The 22,818-nt window shown below is 37.9% G+C and overlaps 2 protein-coding genes across 7 annotated transcripts in view; one reads left to right on the top strand and one right to left on the bottom strand.

The window, feature by feature from the left end:
• Positions 1-22,818, bottom strand: part of RAD51D (RAD51 paralog D) — an 82,751-nt gene that overhangs the window by 39,754 nt on the left and 20,179 nt on the right. For 3 of the 4 annotated variants that reach the window (XM_053707427.1, XM_053707430.1, XM_053707428.1), the window contains exon 1: positions 3,266-3,493. The exons of the other annotated variant lie outside the window; for it this stretch is intronic. In XM_053707427.1, coding sequence (XP_053563402.1) covers positions 3,266-3,347 — 82 coding nt within the window. In that variant the 5' untranslated portion in view covers positions 3,348-3,493. Of the gene's footprint in view, positions 1-3,265; positions 3,494-22,818 lie in introns of those variants that run through there. 4 annotated transcript variants of the gene reach the window in all.
• LOC128653884 (uncharacterized) overlaps positions 3,649-22,818 on the top strand; it is a 30,317-nt gene continuing 11,147 nt past the window's right edge. For 2 of the 3 annotated variants that reach the window (XR_008401398.1, XR_008401399.1), the window contains exons 1-2: positions 3,649-3,714; positions 10,209-10,295. Coding sequence is in view for 1 of the 3 variants with exons in the window: in XM_053707431.1 (XP_053563406.1) it covers positions 20,758-20,769 (12 nt within the window). In the remaining 2 variants the exon portion in view is untranslated. Of the gene's footprint in view, positions 3,715-10,208; positions 10,296-20,690; positions 20,770-22,818 lie in introns of all 3 variants that reach the window. The other variant, XM_053707431.1, reaches the window with a different exon arrangement.

Genomic DNA, 22,818 nt, shown 5'->3' with positions numbered 1-22,818 from the left:
GCTGGGTGTTATTATACTGATGCAGATACCACTGATCCTATAACCAGCCCTCCTTTAGCTATACCCATGTGCCAGTGTCACTACTGTGTCATTATATAGCGCTGGGTGTTATTATACTGATGAAGATACCACTGACCCTATAACCAGCCCTTGTCTAGCTATACACATGTGCCAGTGTCACTACTCTGTCATTATATAGTGCTGGGTGTTATTATACTGATGCAGACACCACTGATCCTATAACCAGCTCTTGTCTGGCTATACGCATGTGCCAGTGTCACTACTGTGTCATTATATAGTGCTGGGTGTTATTATACTGATGCAGATACCACTGATCCTATAACCAGCCCTCCTCTAGCTATACCCATGTGCCTGTGTCACTACTGTGTCATTATATAGCGCTGGGTGTTATTATACTGATGCAGATACCACTGACACTATAACCAGTCCTTGTCGGGCTATACCCATGTGCCAGTGTCACTACTGTGTCATTATATAGCACTGGGTGTTATTATACTGATGCAGATACCACTGACACTATAACCAGCCCTTGTCTGGCTATACGCATGTGCCAGTGTCACTACTGTGTTATTATATAGTGCTGGGTGTTATTATACTGATGCAGATACCACTGATTCTATAACCATCCCTTGTCTGGCTATACCCATGAGCCAGTGTCACTACTGTGTTATTATATAGCGCTGGGTGTTATTATACTGATGCAGATACCACTGATCCTATAACCATCCCTTGTCTAGCTATACCCATGTGCTAGTGTCACTACTGTGTCATTATATAGCGCTGGGTGTTATTATACTGATGAAGATACCACTAGGGTTGCCACCTCAGCCATGTTTTCCTGGACACTTATGAGTTACACATGCTGCAGGGTGTGCAGGGAGGAACATGTATTGTGTTTCTGGACAGCACTATTCATGTTCCTCCCTGCAGCATGTGTAACTTATAAGTGTTCTGTATTTTAAGGGACAGGTGGCAACCCTAGATACCACTGACCCTATAACCAGCCCTCCTCTAGCTATACCCATGTGCCAGTGTCACTACTGTGTCATTATATAGTGCTTGGTGTTATTATACTGATGCAGAAACCACTGATCCTATAACCAGCCCTCCTCTAGCTATACCCATGTGCCAGTGTCACTACTGTGTCATTATATAGCGCTGGGTGTTATTATACTGATGCAGATACCACTGACCCTATAACCAGCCCTTGTCTGGCTATACGCATGTGCCAGTGTCACTACTGTGTCATTATATAGTGCTTGGTGTTATTATACTGATGCAGATACCACTGAACCTATATCTAGCCCTTGTCTGGCTATACGCATGTGCCAGTGTCACTACTGTGTCATTATATAGTGCTTGGTGTTATTATACTGATGCAGATACCACTGATCCTATATCTAGCCCTTGTCTGGCTATACGCATGTGCCAGTGTCACTACTGTGTCATTAAATAGTGCTGGGTGTTATTATACTGATGCAGATACCACTGATCCTATAACCAGCCCTCCTCTAGCTATACCCATGTGCCAGTGTCACTACTGTGTCATTATATAGCGCTGGGTGTTATTATACTGATGAAGATACCACTGACCCTATAACCAGCCCTTGTCTAGCTATACACATGTGCCAGTGTCACTACTCTGTCATTATATAGTGCTGGGTGTTATTATACTGATGCAGACACCACTGATCCTATAACCAGCTCTTGTCTGGCTATACGCATGTGCCAGTGTCACTACTGTGTCATTATATAGTGCTGGGTGTTATTATACTGATGCAGATACCACTGATCCTATAACCAGCCCTCCTCTAGCTATACCCATGTGCCTGTGTCACTACTGTGTCATTATATAGCGCTGGGTGTTATTATACTGATGCAGATACCACTGATCCTATAACCAGCCCTCCTCTAGCTATACCCATGTACCAGTGTTACTACTGTGTCATTATATAGCGCTGGGTGTTATTATACTGATGCAGATACCACTGATTCTATCACCAGCCCTCCTCTGGCTATACCCATGTGCCAGTGTCACTACTGTGTTATTATATAGCGCTGGGTGTTATTATACTGATGCAGATACAACTGATCCTATATCTAGCCCTCCTCTAGCTATAGCCATGTGCCAGTGTCACTACTGTGTCATTATATAGTGCTGGGTGTTATTATACCGATGCAGATACCACTGATCCTATAACCAGCCCTCCTCTAGCTATACCCATGTGCTAGTGTCACTACTGTGTCATTATATAGTGCTGGGTGTTATTATACTGATGAAGATACCACTAGGGTTGCCATATCAGCCATGTTTTCCTGGACACTTATGAGTTACACATGCTGCAGGGTGTGCAGGGAGGAACATGTATTGTGTTTCTGGACAGCACTATTCATGTTCCTCCCTGCAGCATGTGTAACTTATAAGTGTTCTGTATTTTAAGGGACAGGTGGCAACCCTAGATACCACTGACCCTATATCCAGCCCTCCTCTAGCTATACCCATGTGCCAGTGTCACTACTGTGTCATTATATAGCGCTGGGTGTTATTATACGGATGCAGATACCACTGATCCTATAACCAGCCCTCCTCTGGCTATACCCATGAGGCAGTGTCACTACTGTGTCATTATATAGTGCTGGGTGTTATTATACTGATGCAGATACCACTGACCCTATAACCAGCCCTTGTCTAGCTATACCCATGTACCAGTGTCACTACTGTGTCATTATATAGTGCTTGGTGTTATTATACTGATGCAGATACCACTGATCCTATAACCAGCCCTCCTCTAGCTATACCCATGTGCCTGTGTCACTACTGTGTCATTATATAGTGCTGGGTGTTATTATACTGATGCAGATACCACTGACCCTATAACCAGCCCTCCTCTGGCTATACCCATGAGCCAGTGACACTACTGTGTCTTTGTATAGAGCTGGGTGTTATTATACAGATGCACATCCAGTATTTCACTCAGGCTTTATTTATTCCATAACTTATCACCCAATATCGCTAGCAGTGTCTTGACAAGCCACTGACTTTATTCACACAACATATTTTTTTTTATTCCTATTATTTAATCATAAAGAAAAGATATACTAAGGTTGTGGCGGACACTGCAAGGGCTAGTCACGGACACCTTGCCTATCCCGTCAGACCCTTACCAGAAACATGCTTGTGCACATATGCCAGCATCAGACCCCAGAACCGTATATGCCCATTATTTGGTAATGCAAACGATACCTGTTTTCACATTGTTTTTCTTCAGAGCTATAATTATGTCAGCTGATAAGCCAGGGCAAAGCCCCTCTCGCAGGATCACCATGGCTCCAAATGGTTATATTTTTCTCTAAATAATATACATATATAAAAAACGTATATCATATAAGGAAGGACTAGCAGATAGCCATCCGTACATGCCTAATATTACAGGAACTTATAAGACACACACAAAAAATACACATCCGGAAATTTGCTCATATTTCCAAAGCGCCCAAATAATGTGTTGAAATAAAGTTGGTTCAAAGCTCCCACCTCACCGCTCCTTGCTGATTCGCTGCTGCTTGACAAGTTAACTTTTTGCGTTGATTGGGTACCTGGGAGTTGTAGTTTTGCTTGTGTCAAAATGTTATTGTACACACGCAACTTCCTGTTTCTCTCACAGAATGATTCCTTCGCTAGTACAAAGAACTGTAAGTCTTAATTTTGTGCCATATAGGAAATGTGGTTCATTCATTAGCTCTCAGCATGATATAGGCACATGGATTTAAAGTAATGGTTTTATAGTGATTGGACAGTGAAATATTTCATATTACAGTTCTAGTTGCATCTTATTAGTTTTGTTTGAGAGATGTAAATAATTAATTGGCGGGAATGTACAACGATCAAATATTAATTACCGAGGCCGTAGCTTTACAGTCTGTGTCCACGAAGAGTAACAGCGTCTGCTGTGCAAATACTTTCATTAGCAAATTGTTCTGAAATTCTGTAATGTTGCCAAGCACTTTAAGTATATAACTCTATGTTATCTTTAAATCAGTAGCATTCATAAATATACTGTAAAATATCTGTTTATATTGTAAAATATGATTATTTTTCACTTCTGCATTAAAATGGATTCGAATGGAATATATGGGTAAATCAAATGGTTATGGATTTCTTTTCAAAATTATTACACAGAGCATGTTACTGTAATGTGTTTTTATGCTTGTGACCTTAAATATGTGGGAGTTGTCCTTATCAGACTGTAAGCAAACTATCCCATGGACTAGTTGTGTACAAACATGCACTTCTTGTTAGCTTTAAAGATACCTAAACCCACAATTTTTTCTTAAACGATTCAGATAGAGAATGCAATTTAGAACAACTTTCCTATTTACATCTATGATCTATTTCGCTTCATTCTCTTGGTATCCTTTGTTGAAAAGCCTATCTGAATAGGCTCAATAGTTGCTGATTGGTGGCTATATATAGATGACTCGTGTGATTGGCTCATCCATGTGGACAATGCACTGCTATTTCTTTAACAAAGGATATTTAAAGAATGAAGCAAATTGGATAATAGAAGTAAATTGGAATGCTGTTTAAAATTGTATTCTCTATCTGAGTCATGAAATAAAAAAATATGGGTTTCATGTCCCTTTAAGATCACCAACTTGAATCTAAGTTTTTTTTTTTAATGCAAAAAAAAATAAATATTCTTAATATTTTAAAATAGTTCTCTTTCATAAACTTGGTAGGATTATTTTGCAGTTTCATATCAATTTAACCATCTACTGACATGAACATATATTAAACTCAAAATGATAAATCAGTAGGATGAAAGACTGATTTTGTAAACTTAGGGCAGAAATCTACTACCCTATATTTTTAACAGGTACTGCATATGCCAGAATAACCAATTGAGCAATCTCAAAATAATTTAGTTTTTTTTTTTTTATAAAAAAGGGGTCAGTAAAGACCTAAGTGAAGTGACCAATAATTAATAAAAAAAAAAAAAATATATATATATATATACTGTGTGTGTGTATATATATATATATATATATATATATATATATATATATATATACACAGTATATACTGATTGTTTAACAGCAAAAAATAATTTAATTTAAGCACTGTATAATCTAAAATATGCTGTCAGGTCAAAATATGTTTGCATGTTTTCTCCAAAAGTATGTAAATTTACTACAGTTGCTCAAATTAAAGCTTTTAAATATAGTATAAACAAATAGACACACAAAATAAATATATCAGCGCTAATTCACTGAAATAATCAGACCACCTGTACTGTTTCTATAAAATCAATCTAGGTAACAGTATCAATTCAACATAAACATTAAATAAACTAAACCTGAGCAATTACAGAATTTCAAATAAACATACAAAAATATAAGATAATATAAAATGGTTATATCACATATTAGGTAAAAATATACACGTAAGTACCAACATAACAGAAATTCTAACCTAGAGTCCAAATGTACTTCAATCAAGAGTCCCAAATGAGAATAAGGAGATTCCAAGTCCTGAAAAAGGATTCTAGGTGCACTCAAGCAGATGCCGCTTCTTTTTGGTGACAATTCTTGTAATCACCAGAGTAGAAACCAGGACTAGAGCAAAAGAGAACAAGAAGCGCAAAAAGACTTGAGTTATTTAATGTAGAAGCACATAAAAATAATCAACATAAAAACTTACATTAAAGTAAGCACAATAAATCACTGGATCAGTTGACAGTGGCAATCTAAGTCCCAATCCTCAGGCAGAGTTGTCCAGATTTCAAATGGACCGCTGAACAAGCCGGCGTCTGACGTCACTGCAGATATCAGGAACCGGAGCGTCCCCCTTCAGGTCTATACCTCTTAGAATGCTGGAACTGTCAATGAGGAAAGAGCACAATTTGCGATATCCCTACGCGTTTCGTCCGGATCCTGGCCGGACTTCTTCAAGGGCTTAATGAAAATAGTTCAAGTTGAATGCTTGAAGCAGCGTTAAGCTTTTATTTATGGTATTGACAGTTCCAGCATTCTAAGAGGTATAGACCTGAAGGGGGACGCTCCGGTTCCTGATTTCTGCAGTGACATCAGACGCCGGCTTGTTCGGCGGTCCATTTGAAATCTGGACAACTCTGCCTGAGTATCGGGACTTAGATTGCCACTGTCAACTGATCCAGTGATTTATTGTGCTTACTTTAATGTAAGTTTTTATGTTGATTATTTTTATGTGCTTCTACATTAAATAACTCAAGTCTTTTTGCGCTTCCTGTACTCTTTTGCTCTAGTCCTGGTTTAAATATAGTATGTGGCCTAAAAAAACAACAACAATTTTGTTGTTTGTCATTTAACAGATATTGACCTTAGGCTACTGTAATTAATCCCCGCAAAGGGGGTTAGTGGCGGTTTCGATTCAGGGTCTGCATTGCTCTGCGGGTCCCGAGCAGCGCTTTTAATGTGTGTTTAACCTATATGTGGGGGAAGGGGGTAAACACACGGTAGTACAGAGTCTTTAGAGCATGTCATTTTCCCCACTATTATGGCCAGTTATTATGTATAGCATAGTGGAGAGAAAGGAGACTGGAAGCATGATATAAACTTCTGAAAGCATTTTTCACAAAAAGAACAATACCAGAACACGGGGACATAAAGCATTTTTTTTATTACAGTTATGAATAGTAAAATAACAGCAACTATGCAATGTACGTCATTTATTTTCCCCCATTTTCATCTAATTTAACAATTAAAATTTTGGGAATTCAAGTTGTGGATGTACACCCTGCAGATTTTAAACACATAGTCCTTAAAGGGACAGCCTGTCACTAACTGGCTTTTGCAGAGGCGATGAGATATGAAAGTGAAAAACAATGCAATATTTGCTAATACAATGACATTGGCTAACCTTGTCTACTTTAGCGTCAAGTCACAAATGACTCCTCCCAAACAGGCAAGTGGTGGTGGGAATGAGAATGTGGCCATTGGGAAAACAACCGGCAGCAAATAATGTGTTAATCTAGTCTGAAAATGTTTGCAGTTGGCTGGTATGTTCATCTGTTGCAAAATGACAGAAGAGTCTTGCAATCACAAGATATTGTATGTCCCTTCTAAATAAGCATTTATTTACATAAAGAGTAGTTGGTTCATGGAATAGACTTAAAATCAGGGTGGTAGGGACATATACAGTAAGAGAAATCAAGAACGCCTGCAATATACAAAAAACCCAACCTAATTGATAAAGGGCATATCAGTACACATTATATAAACTTGATTAACACAATACTGAGTGTGTTAAAAATCAATTCTTTAGCTTTTTTAGTAACAACATTCAACAGATCCCAGAGCATAGGCACGAGGTGATTTGCTGCATATGCATTGTTAATTAGCTTGCCTTCTGATAAAAACTCATTCAGTTATAAATCAGTGTACTCTGTGATATTGTCACATGGGGCATTTTAGAGGTGATGAAACCCTTGTTTAACTTTGTTTTCACAGACAGTTTTATCAGGTGGGTATTTGGTCACATACATTGTGGCCCGGGCAGATTGCTAAAGATACTGCCAAGCAGAGAATCCTCAGTGTTTGGTATTAGGTCAAATAAACTGACATAGCTCTACTGTTAAAGGGACAGTGTACACCAATTCTCATATAACTGCATGCTATAGCCACTAATATAAAGAAGAATATGCACAGATACTGACTAAATCCAGTATAAAACCTTTTAAAAACTTACTTAGAAGCTCCCAGTTTAAGAGGTAGTCTGGGACACCCAGTGAAAGGGGCTGGAAAACCAAGAAGAGCAGGCACTTCCCTTACCCCACTTCCCTGCATATGAAAATACAGATAACATTAACAGGAGCCAGCAGGAGTCTGTAAACGCAGGTATATATCTAACACTGTGGGACTTGGTTAGGAGTCTGGAAACCATCACAATGTTATTAAAAAATAAGCAAAACTATACATTACAAAAACACCCCAGATGGGCTATATAAATTGATCATCTTCCAAACATTAAAGTGAAAGTAAATCCTAGCGTTTTACAAACGCTAGGATTTACTATTGAAACAAATAAAGGGCACTTTCATTCATGAAGTATAATATTCTTCATGTAGAAAGCTCCTTTATTTGATTCAATCGATCACGGCGCATAGCTCCTACAGCAGCGCATGGCTAAAAAATTTTTGGCTACGAGGTGACGTTTTCACCTCGTAGCCAATAGATGTGCGGTAAATCCGTTTCCTATGGGCGCCAAGCCAGATTTACCGCACGTCTATTGGCTAAGAGGTGAAAATGTCACTTCTTAGCCAAAACATTTTTTTAGCCGTGGGCTGCTGTAGGAGCTAAGAGCGGCGATCGATTGAATCAAATAAAGGAGCTTTCTACATGAAGTATCTTATACTTCATGAATGAAAGTGCCCTTTATTTGTTTCAATACTAAATCCTAGCGTTTGTAAAACGCTAGGATTTACTTTCACTTTAATGCAAAGAAAAATCTAGTGTACAATGTCCCTTTAAGGGTTGAAGTGATATGCTTTAAAGTGAAAGTCCACCCCAGTGTTAATGAAACGCTAGCATTGACTATTGAAACAAACAAAGGAGCTTTCTGCATGAAGTATCTTATACTTCATGAATGAAAGTCCCCTTTATTTGTTTCAATAGTCAATCCTAGCGTTTCACAAACGCTAGGATTGACTTTCACTTTAAAAGGAACAGTAAACACAATGGGGTCAATTTATCAAGCCCCGTACGGAGCTTGATGTCCTGTGTTTCAGGCGAGCCGGAAACAGAAGTTATGAAGCAGCGCTCTAAAGACCGCTGCTCCATAACTTGTCCGCCTGCTCTTAGGCCGCAGACAGAAATCAAACCGATCGGGTTGATTGACACTCCCTGCTAGCGGCTGATTGGCCGCAAATCTGCAGGGGGTGGTATTGCTGGTGCAATGATAAATAGCTGTCGCCATTTATCAATGTGCAGCGGACATGATACGCTACATTGTATCATGTCCGCTTGCACATTAATAAATTGACCCCAATGTAATTACAATACATTTGTTGCCTTGCTATAGAAAAACATCAACCTAGTCTAAATATATTTGTAAAACAAATTAACAACATATTTTTCCTACAATTGATTGTAATAACCAATCTCCACCCACTGCTTGCCTTAATCTGGGTTTGCGTCTACAGCTGGTAAGTTTAGTCATGACCATTATGCATTGTTTTGCAGTTCTTATCTGTTAAAGGGACTTTAAACGCCCCCGAAAAACTTTTATGATTCAGGTAGAGTTTAAAACTTCCAAATTTACTTCTATTATCAACTGACTGGAGCACTATATGGCAGTAGTTTTTTTTAACTATGTTATAGGTGGCGGCAGTGTTTCCTGTTGTGTACTGCTGCAGAAATGTACATGCTACCTTTCTAAATATCTCTTTAACAAAGAATTCCATGAGAATGAAGTACATTTGAAAAGGTTTTTAAAAATGGTATGCTTTGTCTGAATCACAAAAAAAGACATTTGTGTTTCAAGTCCCTTTAAAGCCATTTAGGGATATATGTAGCAGGGTTATCCTTGTATGCAGGGTGCTTTCTTAGTTTGTAGAATTAAAGAAAGCCACAATTTTCCTGAGCTAAATTACATAAAATGGGGCATAAATAAACAAAGTATGTCACAAAGTTGTTTCACTATGCATAACTGAATATTGCATATTAAAATCTTAAGGTTTTGCACACTAGATTGTATATGTTGTTATTTTAATTTACTTCTACTATCAAATTTGCTTTATTCTCTTGTTATCCTTTGCTGAAGGAACAGTATTGCACTACTGGCATCTAGCTGAACACATCTAGTTAGCCAATCACAAGAGACACCTGTGCAGGTACCAATCAGCAGCTAGCTTCAAATAGTGTATGATATGTACGTATTCTTTTTCAACAGTGGATACCAAGAAAATGAAGCACATTTGAAAATAGAAGTGAATTTAAAAGTGTATTAAAATGACATCCTCTATCTGAATCATGCAAGTTTAAGTTTGACTTTCGTATCCCTTTAAACTTGAGCTGCCTGTTGTTTTCCCCTCAGCCCCCCCCCCCCCCCCAACCATTTCCTCTTTTTAGTGAGTCAGTTTAGCTGATTACAGATCAAGTTGTAAATATCCTGGTACCAGTTGCATTTTATTACTTCCATATTTTAACAGCTTCATCCCATGGGGAAAAAGCCTGAACTTCTTCCATAGTTCCGAAGTCTTTTTTTTTGGTTCTGTTACATCTGATCACGCTGTCTGGTAAGTTTGCATACACCATAGCATAAAACTAATGAAGGATTTATCATATCATATTAACATATGCCTTATAATTAGTTAGCAACATATTTTAAAAAAAGTTTAATAATACTGTCATATTTATTTGTGTTTTTTTAATTTGTTATTAAGCTGAGCTTGCAGTTTGGAGTTTGCTGGTAGAGAATTTTGACATCTTATTAAACAAGGACAAAGAGAGCAGCATAAATAACCTCTGGCTGTCAGGGAGGTCTTATTATCACATGGTTAATGTCCAGTTTTTTTTTGTCCTCTGGAAGCCAAGATGTTAAGTTGATTAGTTTTGCTTACAGCCTGGTACATATCACACTCAAGCATTCTTTGGATTAATTAGCATTTGTTTATAAATAGTGTGGAAATACGGTATATCAAATTCTTTTTTTTTTTTTATTTATAACTAAACGTAGGTATACACATCTCAAAAAAACAACCTCTTTATTTTTTTAAATTTTTTTTTTTTTATTATTACATAGCATTACTAGAATAGTCAGATATAGCAGTACACAGATGCAAAATTTGTTACATACAAACAGGAGATTGTTATCACAATGCTTTGGTGCAACACCGCAGTGATGCAGGTCTTAAAAAGCCTTCTGTGTTCAAATAATAAAATACATTTTGTAAGCAAACATTGTAAAATTCTCGCCTGCATCCTGTATGGGTAGTTGATCTAATCGAAATATAACAAGTCAACTAGTTAGGCTATTCTTGGACCTTGACAAATAACTGTAAATATATATGAGTTTAGAGGGATTAACTTTACTTGGTTTGCATATAAAAGTATAATTATAGTTGCGGCATTGGCGAGAGAAACCGCAGAGTTAGCCTCTGGACACAGTTAAGTAATTCCAGAGTACATTAGTGGGTGGGGGGAAGGACTGTAGAAAGGAGCCATTCTGTTAGTTTGAGAATTATATATAGTACCATATAGATGTGACCCATGTAAGCAATGTTAAAGATTATACGTAATAGTAAAGAACCAAGCTCTATCACGGGGAGGGGAAGAATAAGCAAATGCTTTAAACAATTATGCATTTGGACATTTATGTGAGTATAATCATGTAGCTAGAAGGCCTCATGTCTTGTGAACTATGGTTAGAGCTCTAGGACAATATTGTGTAGATTATATTCCTAGGTATTCTGAGAACTGTAGGGACCATTATGACTCAAACTAAAATACATTGGAGGTATAACCAACCTTATTGTAATAAAAAAGAAAAAAAATCAGACAGTACAATGAGATAAGATATAAAATAGGCATTAGTAACTATTTACCAGCTATACCACATTGTAGATAAGAGATGCAACTTTACATAAAGAATCAGCAGACAAAGTAATCAACTTAACATAAAGCCAGGGACTGGTAAATTGTGCATGAGTGAAGGAATAAAGTAGGTAAAATTGTTATGTATGCATCTAAGCTAATAAATTCAGGTAAGATGGGAGTAAACAGCAGATATTGTCTTGTTAAACTTTGTGTCTATAGAATTTCTATATGTGAGTTGAATATCGAAAGTCTATATGCATAGAAATGTAGTGCTGTAATCTCCAAGAATCATACTGCCTATAGACAGAAACTAGCATTGTTGAGTGTTAAATAATAATTGCTGGGAGAGGTTCATTTACTGCGTCGTACGGGAGGGTAAAAGGCAGATGTGTTTCAGACTTAACTAAGCCAGAGAGATAAGCCCCCCGTAAGTAAAACTTTTGAAGCCATGCTGCTTCAGCTGCTAGCAGCACGGCAACTTTCACTGGCATATGCAAGTAAAATATTAAAAAAATCCAATATACTGTTATATAGTATTTAAGACTGGACATATGCTAGTTAGATAAAGCCTAGTAAGTAAATGAGGTTCTTGTTACGCCAAAATATACAAGCAAAACAGTATATACTGTAAGTAACATTTACAACAACAAGAACGTTTTTAGTCCTGAAAGTCTGCGGAAAATATGAAACAAAAAAACCCTCCAGGATATGTGTAGGATCCGTTACTACTTTACCCAATACCAGTCTCAGGCTTGCATAGGGTGGAATGGTTGAGATCTAATAAGCTTCCATTATGTTTCAGAGTGCCATAGCAATCAACATGAATATGTTGTCCTGTCTTATCAACCCTGACCACGACCAAAGCATACACAGTCTTCATTCTTCTTCTGTTTATATAATGTCCAGTCCCATAGCCAGTACATGTAGGTGTGGAGAGCTTAATTACTACGATGAGTAATATAAGATAAATTTACCCCACATCGGTTGTAAGTAGAAGCTTGTAACGCCCTGTTGCGTCCTCCATAAAAGATCCACCAGGGTCCCATTTAACCTGTGGCAATTATGCACATGTGGAAGTACCATGCTGCTGATAAAGTGGAGGCCAAGTTGTAAAGCATGGTTGGAAAGCTCCACCACGCAGGATAGGAATAGCCGATTAGGTCTTTGCCAGTATTCATTCCCTGTGGTGAATGTTAGAGGATAGCTCCATCGCTGACTGAGAACGTGTCCTCGCCATAGAAGTTTCAGCCGTCCGGTGACTTACTGGAATAATGCGGTCTACTTTATCTGGTGCAATGTAGATAATGTTTGGGAGCTTTAAAACGCTCTACCTTAGATATTTTGTCTTTGGCGTCCATCCCATTTATGTGAATTGCTGTGTTCGTAGGCTACGCTTCCCAAGTCTTCCCTATTCGATGCCCAGTAGGTGGTGAGCGCCTGGGCCCCAGAGCGTCACCTCCCTTGGAAGCAGCTACGAAGATGGGTGGACGGGCAGCACATTCTGCAGACGTTGCTCCTGCTTGCTGGGTCGCTATTTTGAATGTATGTTCAAATACATTGCGGCAACCTTCTAGAAAGTTATGCATCTCCTCCATAATGTGCTCTGAAACCTCCATAGTCAGGCAGTATAATAGGCACCTAAACTGAAGGTATAGCAATAGTCTTTGGTCGGTCTCGCTCTCCACGGCAGATGCCGCTTAGGCCTGAAGATGGCTGCTCCCAAGATCTGCAGTCAGCAGTACACGCATCAGGATCGTAATGTCCCGTCCATCCAATATTTCTCTCTTTAAAATTAACTATGTAGGTCTTCTGGGCTTACTAATCTTCAGTAATGACCAAATATTTGGGCTTGAACGGTCACCAAGTTTGTTTGTTATCTATAGTATACCCGGAGCTGTTTATTTAACGCCTTTAGGACGTTCCATGTGGTCCTAAATTCGCTGGGCTTTAGCACAGTTAGGACGGCATGGAACGTCCTAGCTGTTCTGCTGTACTCAAGCAGCTATGGCTTCTTAATTGGGATCGCGGACTGGAGGGCATGCCTGGCGTCATAGGTACTCCCTCCAGACTCGATCCCATCATTGAAATCACACGATCGAATGTACCCTTCTAAATGTACCTAAATATGCCCTTCTTAGATAATTTTCAAGCTTCCTATCTAAAGGATCCTTAAAATAGTAGGAATAGTAGTACGTTTGGCAAGAATAGAAATTACCTTATCAACTTTAGAAACTTTTTCCCAAAGTTTCTAAATTGTCTACAGGTAAAGAATACAATTTCTTAAACCTAGAAGAATGGTTAAAAGAGGTACCAGGCTTAGACCATTCTTTAGCAATCACATTAGAGATAGCGTTAGGAATAGGAAATACTTCAGGAGTAATAACAGTAGTCTTAAATACAGAATTTAGACGATTACTAGCTTTCTCATCAGGAGGTTTAGACTCCTTAATACCCAAAGTAAACAAAACTTCCTTTAAGAGAGAACAATTATAGTCTATCTTAAATAAAAAAGATTTGTCTATATCTGTCTCTGATGTGACATTCTCTCAAACAGAGGATACCCCATCAGTAGAGGATACATAAGTATGCTGAAGGTCAGAACTTAATTCACTAGATTTAGGAAAATGTTGCAAAACCCCTTAGGTTTATTTGAAGGCAAAATAGCAGTCATTGCCTTCTCTTTAGCTGCAGCAATAAAATCTTAAATTTCTGCAGTAATGCTATGTACATTAGACTGAGATGGAATAACAGTGGGTGTATTTGTACTCATAGACATATTATCAGCATTTAACAATTTGTCAAAACAAGAGCCACATAATTGAGCTGAAGAATTTAGATCAGCTTTAATACAACAAACACACATTTAGTTTTGGTAGATACGTGTTAAGGCAGCTATGGTAACATCAGAGGCAGGTTCAGTTTTAAGACATAATTGCAAAAAAACTAAATTTGAAAAAAATAAATTAATTCTGCAAATTTATATCCATGCTCCTATATATGATATAAATAACATGCTTGAGAGAATGGGAAACAGAGTGAAAATCTATATAAAAAAGAAAACTGATAAATAAGTGTTTTCTGAGAACACGGAATGAGCTTGAGCGGAGCTTCTAACTGCAATTTTGGAGGGAAAAAATTTGCCGGGAAAATGAAATTTTTGGAGCCAAAAAAATTGTGCAAAATGATGACATGTCACCCTATGACATAAATAGCATCATCACATGCGCGACATGCAAAGCTGTAGTGGATTTCTAACACACCTATCACTCTAAAAAGCAGGTACGAATTTTGATAGTATATACAAAAAAACAAAATGTACCTAAATAAAGCCTGATGGATACTTCTATTATGGCTGCATAAAATGTGATTATCAACATTCCATGAGACTAACAAATACTTAGCATCCTAATTTATAAATAAATTACTAGCTCAAAAAAAAAACTGTATGTTTCACAGACTCTACCAACCTTCACAAATATTTAGCCTACAAATAAAGTTGCTAAAAAAGAGCACTGAATTACTGACTCTAGGCATGTATACAAACAATATATAACAGCTTTAGATAAAAAGTGCCCAATCCATAGCTGAGTCTTATATATTAAAAGTATATACTTAAAACCTCAATTAATCGCCGCAATTTGAAAACCGCGAGAGTACACAATTTTTTTCCAACAAAAAAAATCCTCAGATGTGGCTGTACTGCATTGATTTACATGTGATTTCTTGCAAACCAGCTCCATCTAGTGGTTGCTTTTAGCACACATTTGTAAAATGGCTGTTTTACTTTCACTTTCTGTTTGTGATCTCAGTAGCAGCCGATCAATCTATAGAAGTCTAAAAGCAGAGCCCATGCAGGAGATGTGAAGAGGAGGGAAAGCCACTTACTTATATTTCCCTCTAGGGACGTTTGCAGTCTGAAACTTAGGGTACGTAATACTATGTATTACCGTGTAAGACACCCAACCACATATATACAGCAGACAGCCAAACCAGTACTAAAACATATCAGCTGAGGTAATGGTACAAGAGTATATTGTCGATCTATAAAGGGAGGTAGCAGATGAATCCCTGCAACCGATTTTCAGAGAGCCTTATGAAAAGCTTTACCATAGGCGAAAACATGGTATCATCAGGCAACACTCCCTTCACACTGCACTTAGAGAGGAACTGGGCTTCAATATGCTTAGAAGTGCCTTTCACTGAAGAAATCAAGCACATCATGCTTCACCACCTCCTAAGGAGGCAAAGCTTTTAAAACTGAGGTATGAGTGAGGTGGGAGGTGTATTTATAGGCATTTGAAGTTTGGGAAACTTTGCTTCCTCCTGTTAGGAATGTATATCCCATCAGTATGGACTCTCGCCACCTATATGAAAGAAATACAATATTTAAAAAGCCGTCACGTTTTACATAGTGTGTTTTTGTACACATTGCACTATTAAAAACAAAAAAAGCAGTGGCTAAAGTCTTCTGTGGGTTATTAATATCTCCTACATCACTGGTTTTCAAACCTGTCCTCAGGCCTCTCCAACAGTCCAGGTTTTCAGGATTACCTTAGATGACAGAAGGTAAAATAACCATGTTTTACTTATCAGCTTATTGTTTCACTTGTGCTCTAGTTCAGCTATCCTTAAAATGTGGCCTGTTAGGGAGGCCTGAGGACAGGTCTGAAAACCAGTGTCCTATATGAAATTTTGTTCCTAAAAAGAAAGGACAATATGTTTATTTAAATAACGGTTACTTTAAATACATAGTATAGTATTTTACAGTACAATGTATACATATAACACATATATACATGTACAATATACCCACAACCCCCTTAGCTCAAATTGGTTTATTACTCATGTACTAGTTTCACTTTTGTATTGTAACAAAAGAGGCTGACTTTTAGTCCACACAAATTGTATTTCCCTTCAGTACAGTCTATAGGTATGGTTTACATTACATCTTTACTATATATGGTAATGCTGCTTTTAACATTCCGCCAGTGGCAGATACCCATCACATTTTGATGAGACTGCCTTCAAACACTAATAATCCCTTAAGAGCATTTCACCAACAATCTTGATCATGATATGGATACCTTTACAACCTAGCTGTCATGATACCTGAAATAGAGGTGGTATGGTGTCTCAGCAATTCCAGGGTTAATCTGAAATGTTCTTTTTTTTTTGTAACATCTGTGTTTGCTGTAGAATGCATTGATCTAAAGACCCCCTTCCCTCCTCCCGGTGCCTGGCATCTCTTGGTACTGTCGGTTAAGGACTTGCGAGGAGGGGCTAGGTGGTCATATTTTACAATGAAGGTTGGTTTGTGACAAGACAAAGGAAGATTCAGGGATATAATTGAATGTACAGAAACATTATATCAGAATTTGCCTGTGACAACTTGAGAAAACATCTAAAGGGAGTTCCCACAAAGCTTGGTGATATGTGCAAAGTGTAGGTATTGTGTTTAGTTTATGTACCATTTTACATAGTAACATAGTAAATGAGGTTGAAAAAAAGACAGAAGTCCATTGAGTTCAACCTATACATATCTAATTTACTTACAAAAAAGCTACAGTTGAGCTTAAAATAATCCCATTAAAAGGTGACCCATTTAACACAAGCAGTCATATCCATGAATTCTGTTTCTAGCCAGTTAAAATAATCCCATTAAAAGGTGACCCATTTAACACAAGCAGTCATATCCATGAATTCTGTTTCTAGCCAGAAATGTATCCAAACCATTTTTAAAAGTATCTAAGGTATTGGCATTCACTACCTCCTTTTTTAATGAGTTCCACAATTGTAATGCTCTTACAAATCTTCTTTCCTCCAGCCTTAAATTGTAACCTCTTGTCACAAACAATTTTCTTGGAATAAACACAGCTTCTGGCATCTCTGTATATGGGCCTTAAATATATTTATATAAATTAATCATGTCACCTCTCAAGCGCCTTTTTTCTAGAGAAAACAGACCCAGTTTGGCTAACCTCATAGCAAATTCTCCATTACCCTTATTATCTTTGTGGCCATTTTCTGAACCTTTTCAAGGTCTGCAGTGTCTTTTTTGAGATTGGTCCCCAGAAGTGCACTCAATACTCAAGGTGAGGTCTTACCAGGGATTTATATAGTGACAAAATTATGATTTCCTCCCTTGAATCAATGCCTCTTTTAATACATGCTAGTATCTTATTAGCCTTAGAAGCAGCTGCCCTGCATTGTACCCCCATCTTTAGCTTGTTATCTATTACTACTCCAAAATCCCTTTCCTCCTCTGTTTGGCTAAGTCTTGTCCCATTTAAATAATACATTGCCTGCTTATTTTTACTTCCAAAATGTAGAACCTTGCATTTTCCCATATTAAATCTCATTTTCCATTTACCTGCCCAAACTTCAAATTTTTGCAGATCCCCTTCAAACACTAGTTCATCCTGCCTTGACCTAATGTCCTTACACAACTTTGTATCATCTGCAAAAATAGAGATGTTGCTATTTAATCCTTGCTCCAAGTCATTAATAAAAATATTAAAAAGAACAGGGCCCAGTACTGATCCCTGGGGAACTCCACTGATTACCTTTGTCCAATATTACTATGATCCATTTACTACTACTCGTTGCTCCCTGTCTTTTATCCAGTTATTTATCCATGAGCTAACATTTTCAGCTATTCGTAGTCACTTAATTGTGTACATTAATCTCTCATGTGGCACTGTATCATATGCCTTTGAAAAATCTAAGTATATCACATCAACTGATTCCCTTTTATCTATATTTTTACTTACTTCCTCGTAGAATCTAATTAGATTAGTTTGACATGATCTATTTCTCTTCAAACCATGCTGATTTAAACTCATAATCTTGTTTACATGAATATACTCATCAATATAATCCCTTATAACCCCTTCAAGTATCTTCCTCACTATTGATGTCAGACTAACTGGTCTCTAACCACCTGGATTAGCCCTGCTTCCCTTTTTAAGAGTAGCACCACATCAGCTTTACGCCAGTCCTTGGGTACTATGCTTGAGGATAATGAGTTTTGAAAAATTAAGTGTAGAGGTTTGTCTATAACAGTGCTAAATTCCGGTAAAACCCCTGGGTGTATTCCATTTGGGCCTGGAGTTTTATTTACCTTAATATTATCCAGTTTTTTTTCCCGATATCCTTTAGAATTAACACAGTTAAAGGGACACTGAACCCAAAATGTTTCTTTCGCGATTCAGATAGAGCATTCAATTTTAAGCAACTTTCTATTTTACTCCTATTATCAATGTTTTTTCGTTCTCTTGCTATCTTTATATAAAAAAGAAGGCATCTAAGCTTTTTTCTTGGTTCAGCACTCTGCACAGCAGTTTTTGATTGGTGGATGAATTTATCCACCAATCAGCAAAGACAACCTAGGTTGTTCACCAAAAATGGGCCGGCATCTAAACTTACATTCTTGCATTTCAAATAAAGATACCAATTGTATAAGGAGCATTTGATAATAGGAGTACATTACAAAGTTGCTTAAAATTTCATTATCTATCTGAATCACAAAAGAAAAAATTGGGGTTCAGGGTCCCTTTAATAATAGGGCTGACATGTTCTAGTTTTATTTTTGCATTTATTCTTTTTCTTTTGTATGCCTTCTGTTTTTGCATTTTGGCACTGTGTAACTTGTATTTATCTTTTGTTTGTTTGTTTTTTAAATTCTTTTTATTAATAGAGACACATCCATTAAGTTACAAATATGTGAAAATCACAATACAGTTTAAAAAGTAAGTTCCAGAACACGGCTATTAATGAAATAAGATATGAATAAGCGACCAGGAATAACGTTTTTTTAGCAATTTCACAAAAAGTCCAGTGCAATCATCTCAGAAAAGTTTTCCACTTCTAGGATCTCTCAAAATTACCTTGATGAGTCGATTATTGTATATCTTGATGAAGGTCGTGTCTTAATTTTTCAACATATAATTAAAACTATTTAAACAATAAACTATTTAAACAATTAACTATTAAATTCAACAGTCTGATCACTCTTGTACTCAGAGAAAAAGTACCTGCGAGTCTGCCAGGGTGTGAATGATGTAAAAGGGGGAAAGAAGGGAAGGATCAAGGAAATAGGGGTGTGTAGAGGGGCTCCATCTCTGTCCCTGCGCCGACTGCCCAATGCAAAGCAGGTTCAAAATAGCAATTCTTCTAGCTTTATCTCGGTGGGATGACTGTCCACAGTCTCTGTGAGTGCAGTCCATTCACCTCTCAAAGTGGCCGATAGCATCAGTTCATGTTGGAGAAACGGTTGTAAAATCTGTCTCTGCATGGGGGGGTAAAAGTCGTCAACAGAGGCTGCCACTTCTTAAGGAAGGGGCCGAGTGCGCTTAGTGTCTAATTTCGTGTCATATTGTTCAATATAGATGTGCCTTAGTAGGAGGTTTCTAAACTGTTCCATAGTCTGAGCTTTTTTGGTAATCCATCTGCAAAGGATGCAGTGTCTTGCTAATAAAATGCATAATCTTAGTAATTTGTGTAATTCTTTATACGAGTCATCCCATGAGAAGAGTATTATTTTATCTAAGTCCAGTTTAATGTCCAGTCCAAATGTGATCTTAATCGAGTACTGAAGACATCCCCAAAACCGTCTGATCAAAGGACAAGCGTAAAAATAATGTTGGAAATGTGATGAGTCACTGACATTTAACAGGTGCTAGGATGTTGGGTATTACATTTGGCTAAACGATCTTGAGTTTGTGCCTAAGTCGAATGGCTAGTATTGTAGCTTTCATCCTTTTAGGCTGAGTTTTATGTCTAAGATTGTAATGTGTGTCGAGGTCAGTGGGGGGATCCCCTCTAGTATTTTAGTCTGTATAGTTGTTTCTTTCTATTTGAGCAATCGTTTATAAAATTCAGAGGACGAAAAGATTCCCGTACGGAATAGTGTGTGTGAAATAGCAAAAGGAGAGGAATGCTAAAACTTTTCTCTGTAGATCATTGATAAAGAGCCTAAGTTGAGGGTAAGCATAGAAATGTTTGCTAGGAATGTTGAATTGTCTCTGTAAGTCTTGAAAGTTTTTCACAATGTGCAATAATGGATCTAATACATCCTCTAATGTTTTGATTCCCAGATGTTTCCAAGAGTGAAATGGTGCAGAGGAGTCTCCCACCGTGAACTTCTCATTCCCCATTATTGGAATGAATTTTGGTGTAGGTAATTTTATTTTCAAGTATCTAAAGGCCATGTGCCAAGCTCTTAGGGGATCTCTATACAAGGGATTGTCTTTGATGATGGGTGTAGTGTTTCTAAGAGGGGCATAGGGTAAGTAAGATAGGGCTAGTGGTGCAATCACTGATTCCTCAAGTTGCGCATCGCAGAAGTGCAATGTGTTAAGCTGCCAATCTACAACCAGTCTAATCAAGGATGCCCAATTATATAGCTTTAAATTTGGAAGGCCTAGCCCACCACTTAGATATGAAAGTTGTATTTTGTCTGTCACTATACAAATTTTCTTTCCCCTCCAGATAAAAGTATTAAAAGCTTTAGATAAAGATGCTAGATCTTTCTTGGTCATAAGGAATGGTAAAGCAAGAAGTGGATATAAAATCTTGGGAAGAATGGCCATCTTGATCAAATTGATCTGGCCCGATAAGCCCATGGGAAGGTTCATCCAACCCTGCAACTGAGCAACTAAGGCAGCACACTGTTTTGAAATGTTTAAGTCATATATTTTATGTGGGTTTTTGTGTAGTTAAATACCTAGGTATGTGAGTGTGTTTTGGGCTTCCACAAATGGGTAGCTGTAGGGCGAGTGTTGGTGTTTATTCAGCCACAACATTTCAGACTTTTACGCATTAATTTTATAACCAGAGAAGCTGCCAAAGTCTGAAATTGTCTGTAAGATGGGGGGGGGGATATATATTTGGTTTGTCAATGAAGAGTAGCATGTCATCTGCATAGAGGGCTATCTGGACAGGGGTGCCCTGGATATTGTTGCCTGGGAAAATTTGTCTGAGTTTGACCGCTAGCGGCTCCAGGGCAATATCAAAGAGTAAGGGGGATAGTGGGCACCCCTGCCGAGTGCCCCGCGGCAGGAGGAAATCAGGGGAGAATATTCCATTGACTAGTATACGTGCCATCGGTTGTGTGTATATTTTACGGATTATTTCTAAGAAGGGGCCCTGAAAATTGAAACGTTGCAAGGTGTAGAGTAAGTGTGGCCACTCAAACCAGTCAAAGGCCTTCTCTACGTCCAATGACAACAGGAAGGCCTCAGGATCCCCCCTCGCCCCACCATCCCTCCCCAGGGCCCAGTAATGGTTAATGACTTGTAGTACTTTGGGTATGTTGACGACTGATGTACATTTGAAGACAAAGCCTGTCTGATCAGTATGTAAGAGGGAAGGGAGAAGGGTCTTTAAGCGATTTCAAAGAATCTTTATAAGGATTTTGTAGTCAGTATTAAGTAGGGAAATGGGACGGTAGGACTCCAGAAGTGTATGATACTTACCTGGTATGGTCCGAGGAAAAGTTTTGTGAGGGAATGGTGTTTTCTTGAAAATAAGTATTATACAATTTTGCTAAGATGTGAATAACTTGTGCATGAAGAAGCCCATCTGGGCCTGGTGTCTTACCTATAGAGATGGATTTCAAAATGAAGGCTATTTCATCAATGGAGATGGGAGCATTTAAACTGGTCACTTGGTCTTGGGTAAGCTGTGGTAAAGCGATAGACTGCCAGAAGGTGTTCTGGGTCTCCAGTGGGCTTAATCTCTAACGTTTGTACAAATGTGTGTAATATTTGGCAAAACAGTTTGCCACTTCTGAGGGTGATGTGTAAGTTTTGCCCTGATGTTTAAGCACCGCTACATTGTCTTTTGCTGTGCGTACCTTAGTTGGTGACGCTAAAAGTTTGCCTGACCTGTTGCCAAATCTGTAATATTTACTAGAGGTTCTTAAAAGCCAGAAGAGGCTTGTTTTTTTAAAAAGACATCTAAGTCTTCTTTGCCTGCTATGTGAAGGTCAAAGGCTGATCTAGTTTTTTTCTATATGGTATGACTTATATGTTTGACCTAGTTTTCTTTGAAGTTCAATGTACCTCTGTTGGGTTTTGTGCTTAATAGCCGCCGTATAAGAGATTTTGTGTCCTGTGAGTACTGTTTTTGTGCTTTCCCAAAAGAATTGCGGGTTATCTACATGTATCAGATTGTCAGTATAGAAGTCAGTCCAGCAGTGGGATAAATATTTTTTGAATGGTT

Source organism: Bombina bombina, chromosome 3 (assembly GCF_027579735.1).
Source record: "Bombina bombina isolate aBomBom1 chromosome 3, aBomBom1.pri, whole genome shotgun sequence".
Lineage (NCBI taxonomy): Eukaryota > Metazoa > Chordata > Amphibia > Anura > Bombinatoridae > Bombina > Bombina bombina.
Note: the sequence above shows the minus strand (reverse complement) of the source record. Positions and strands in the feature narration are given on the sequence as shown.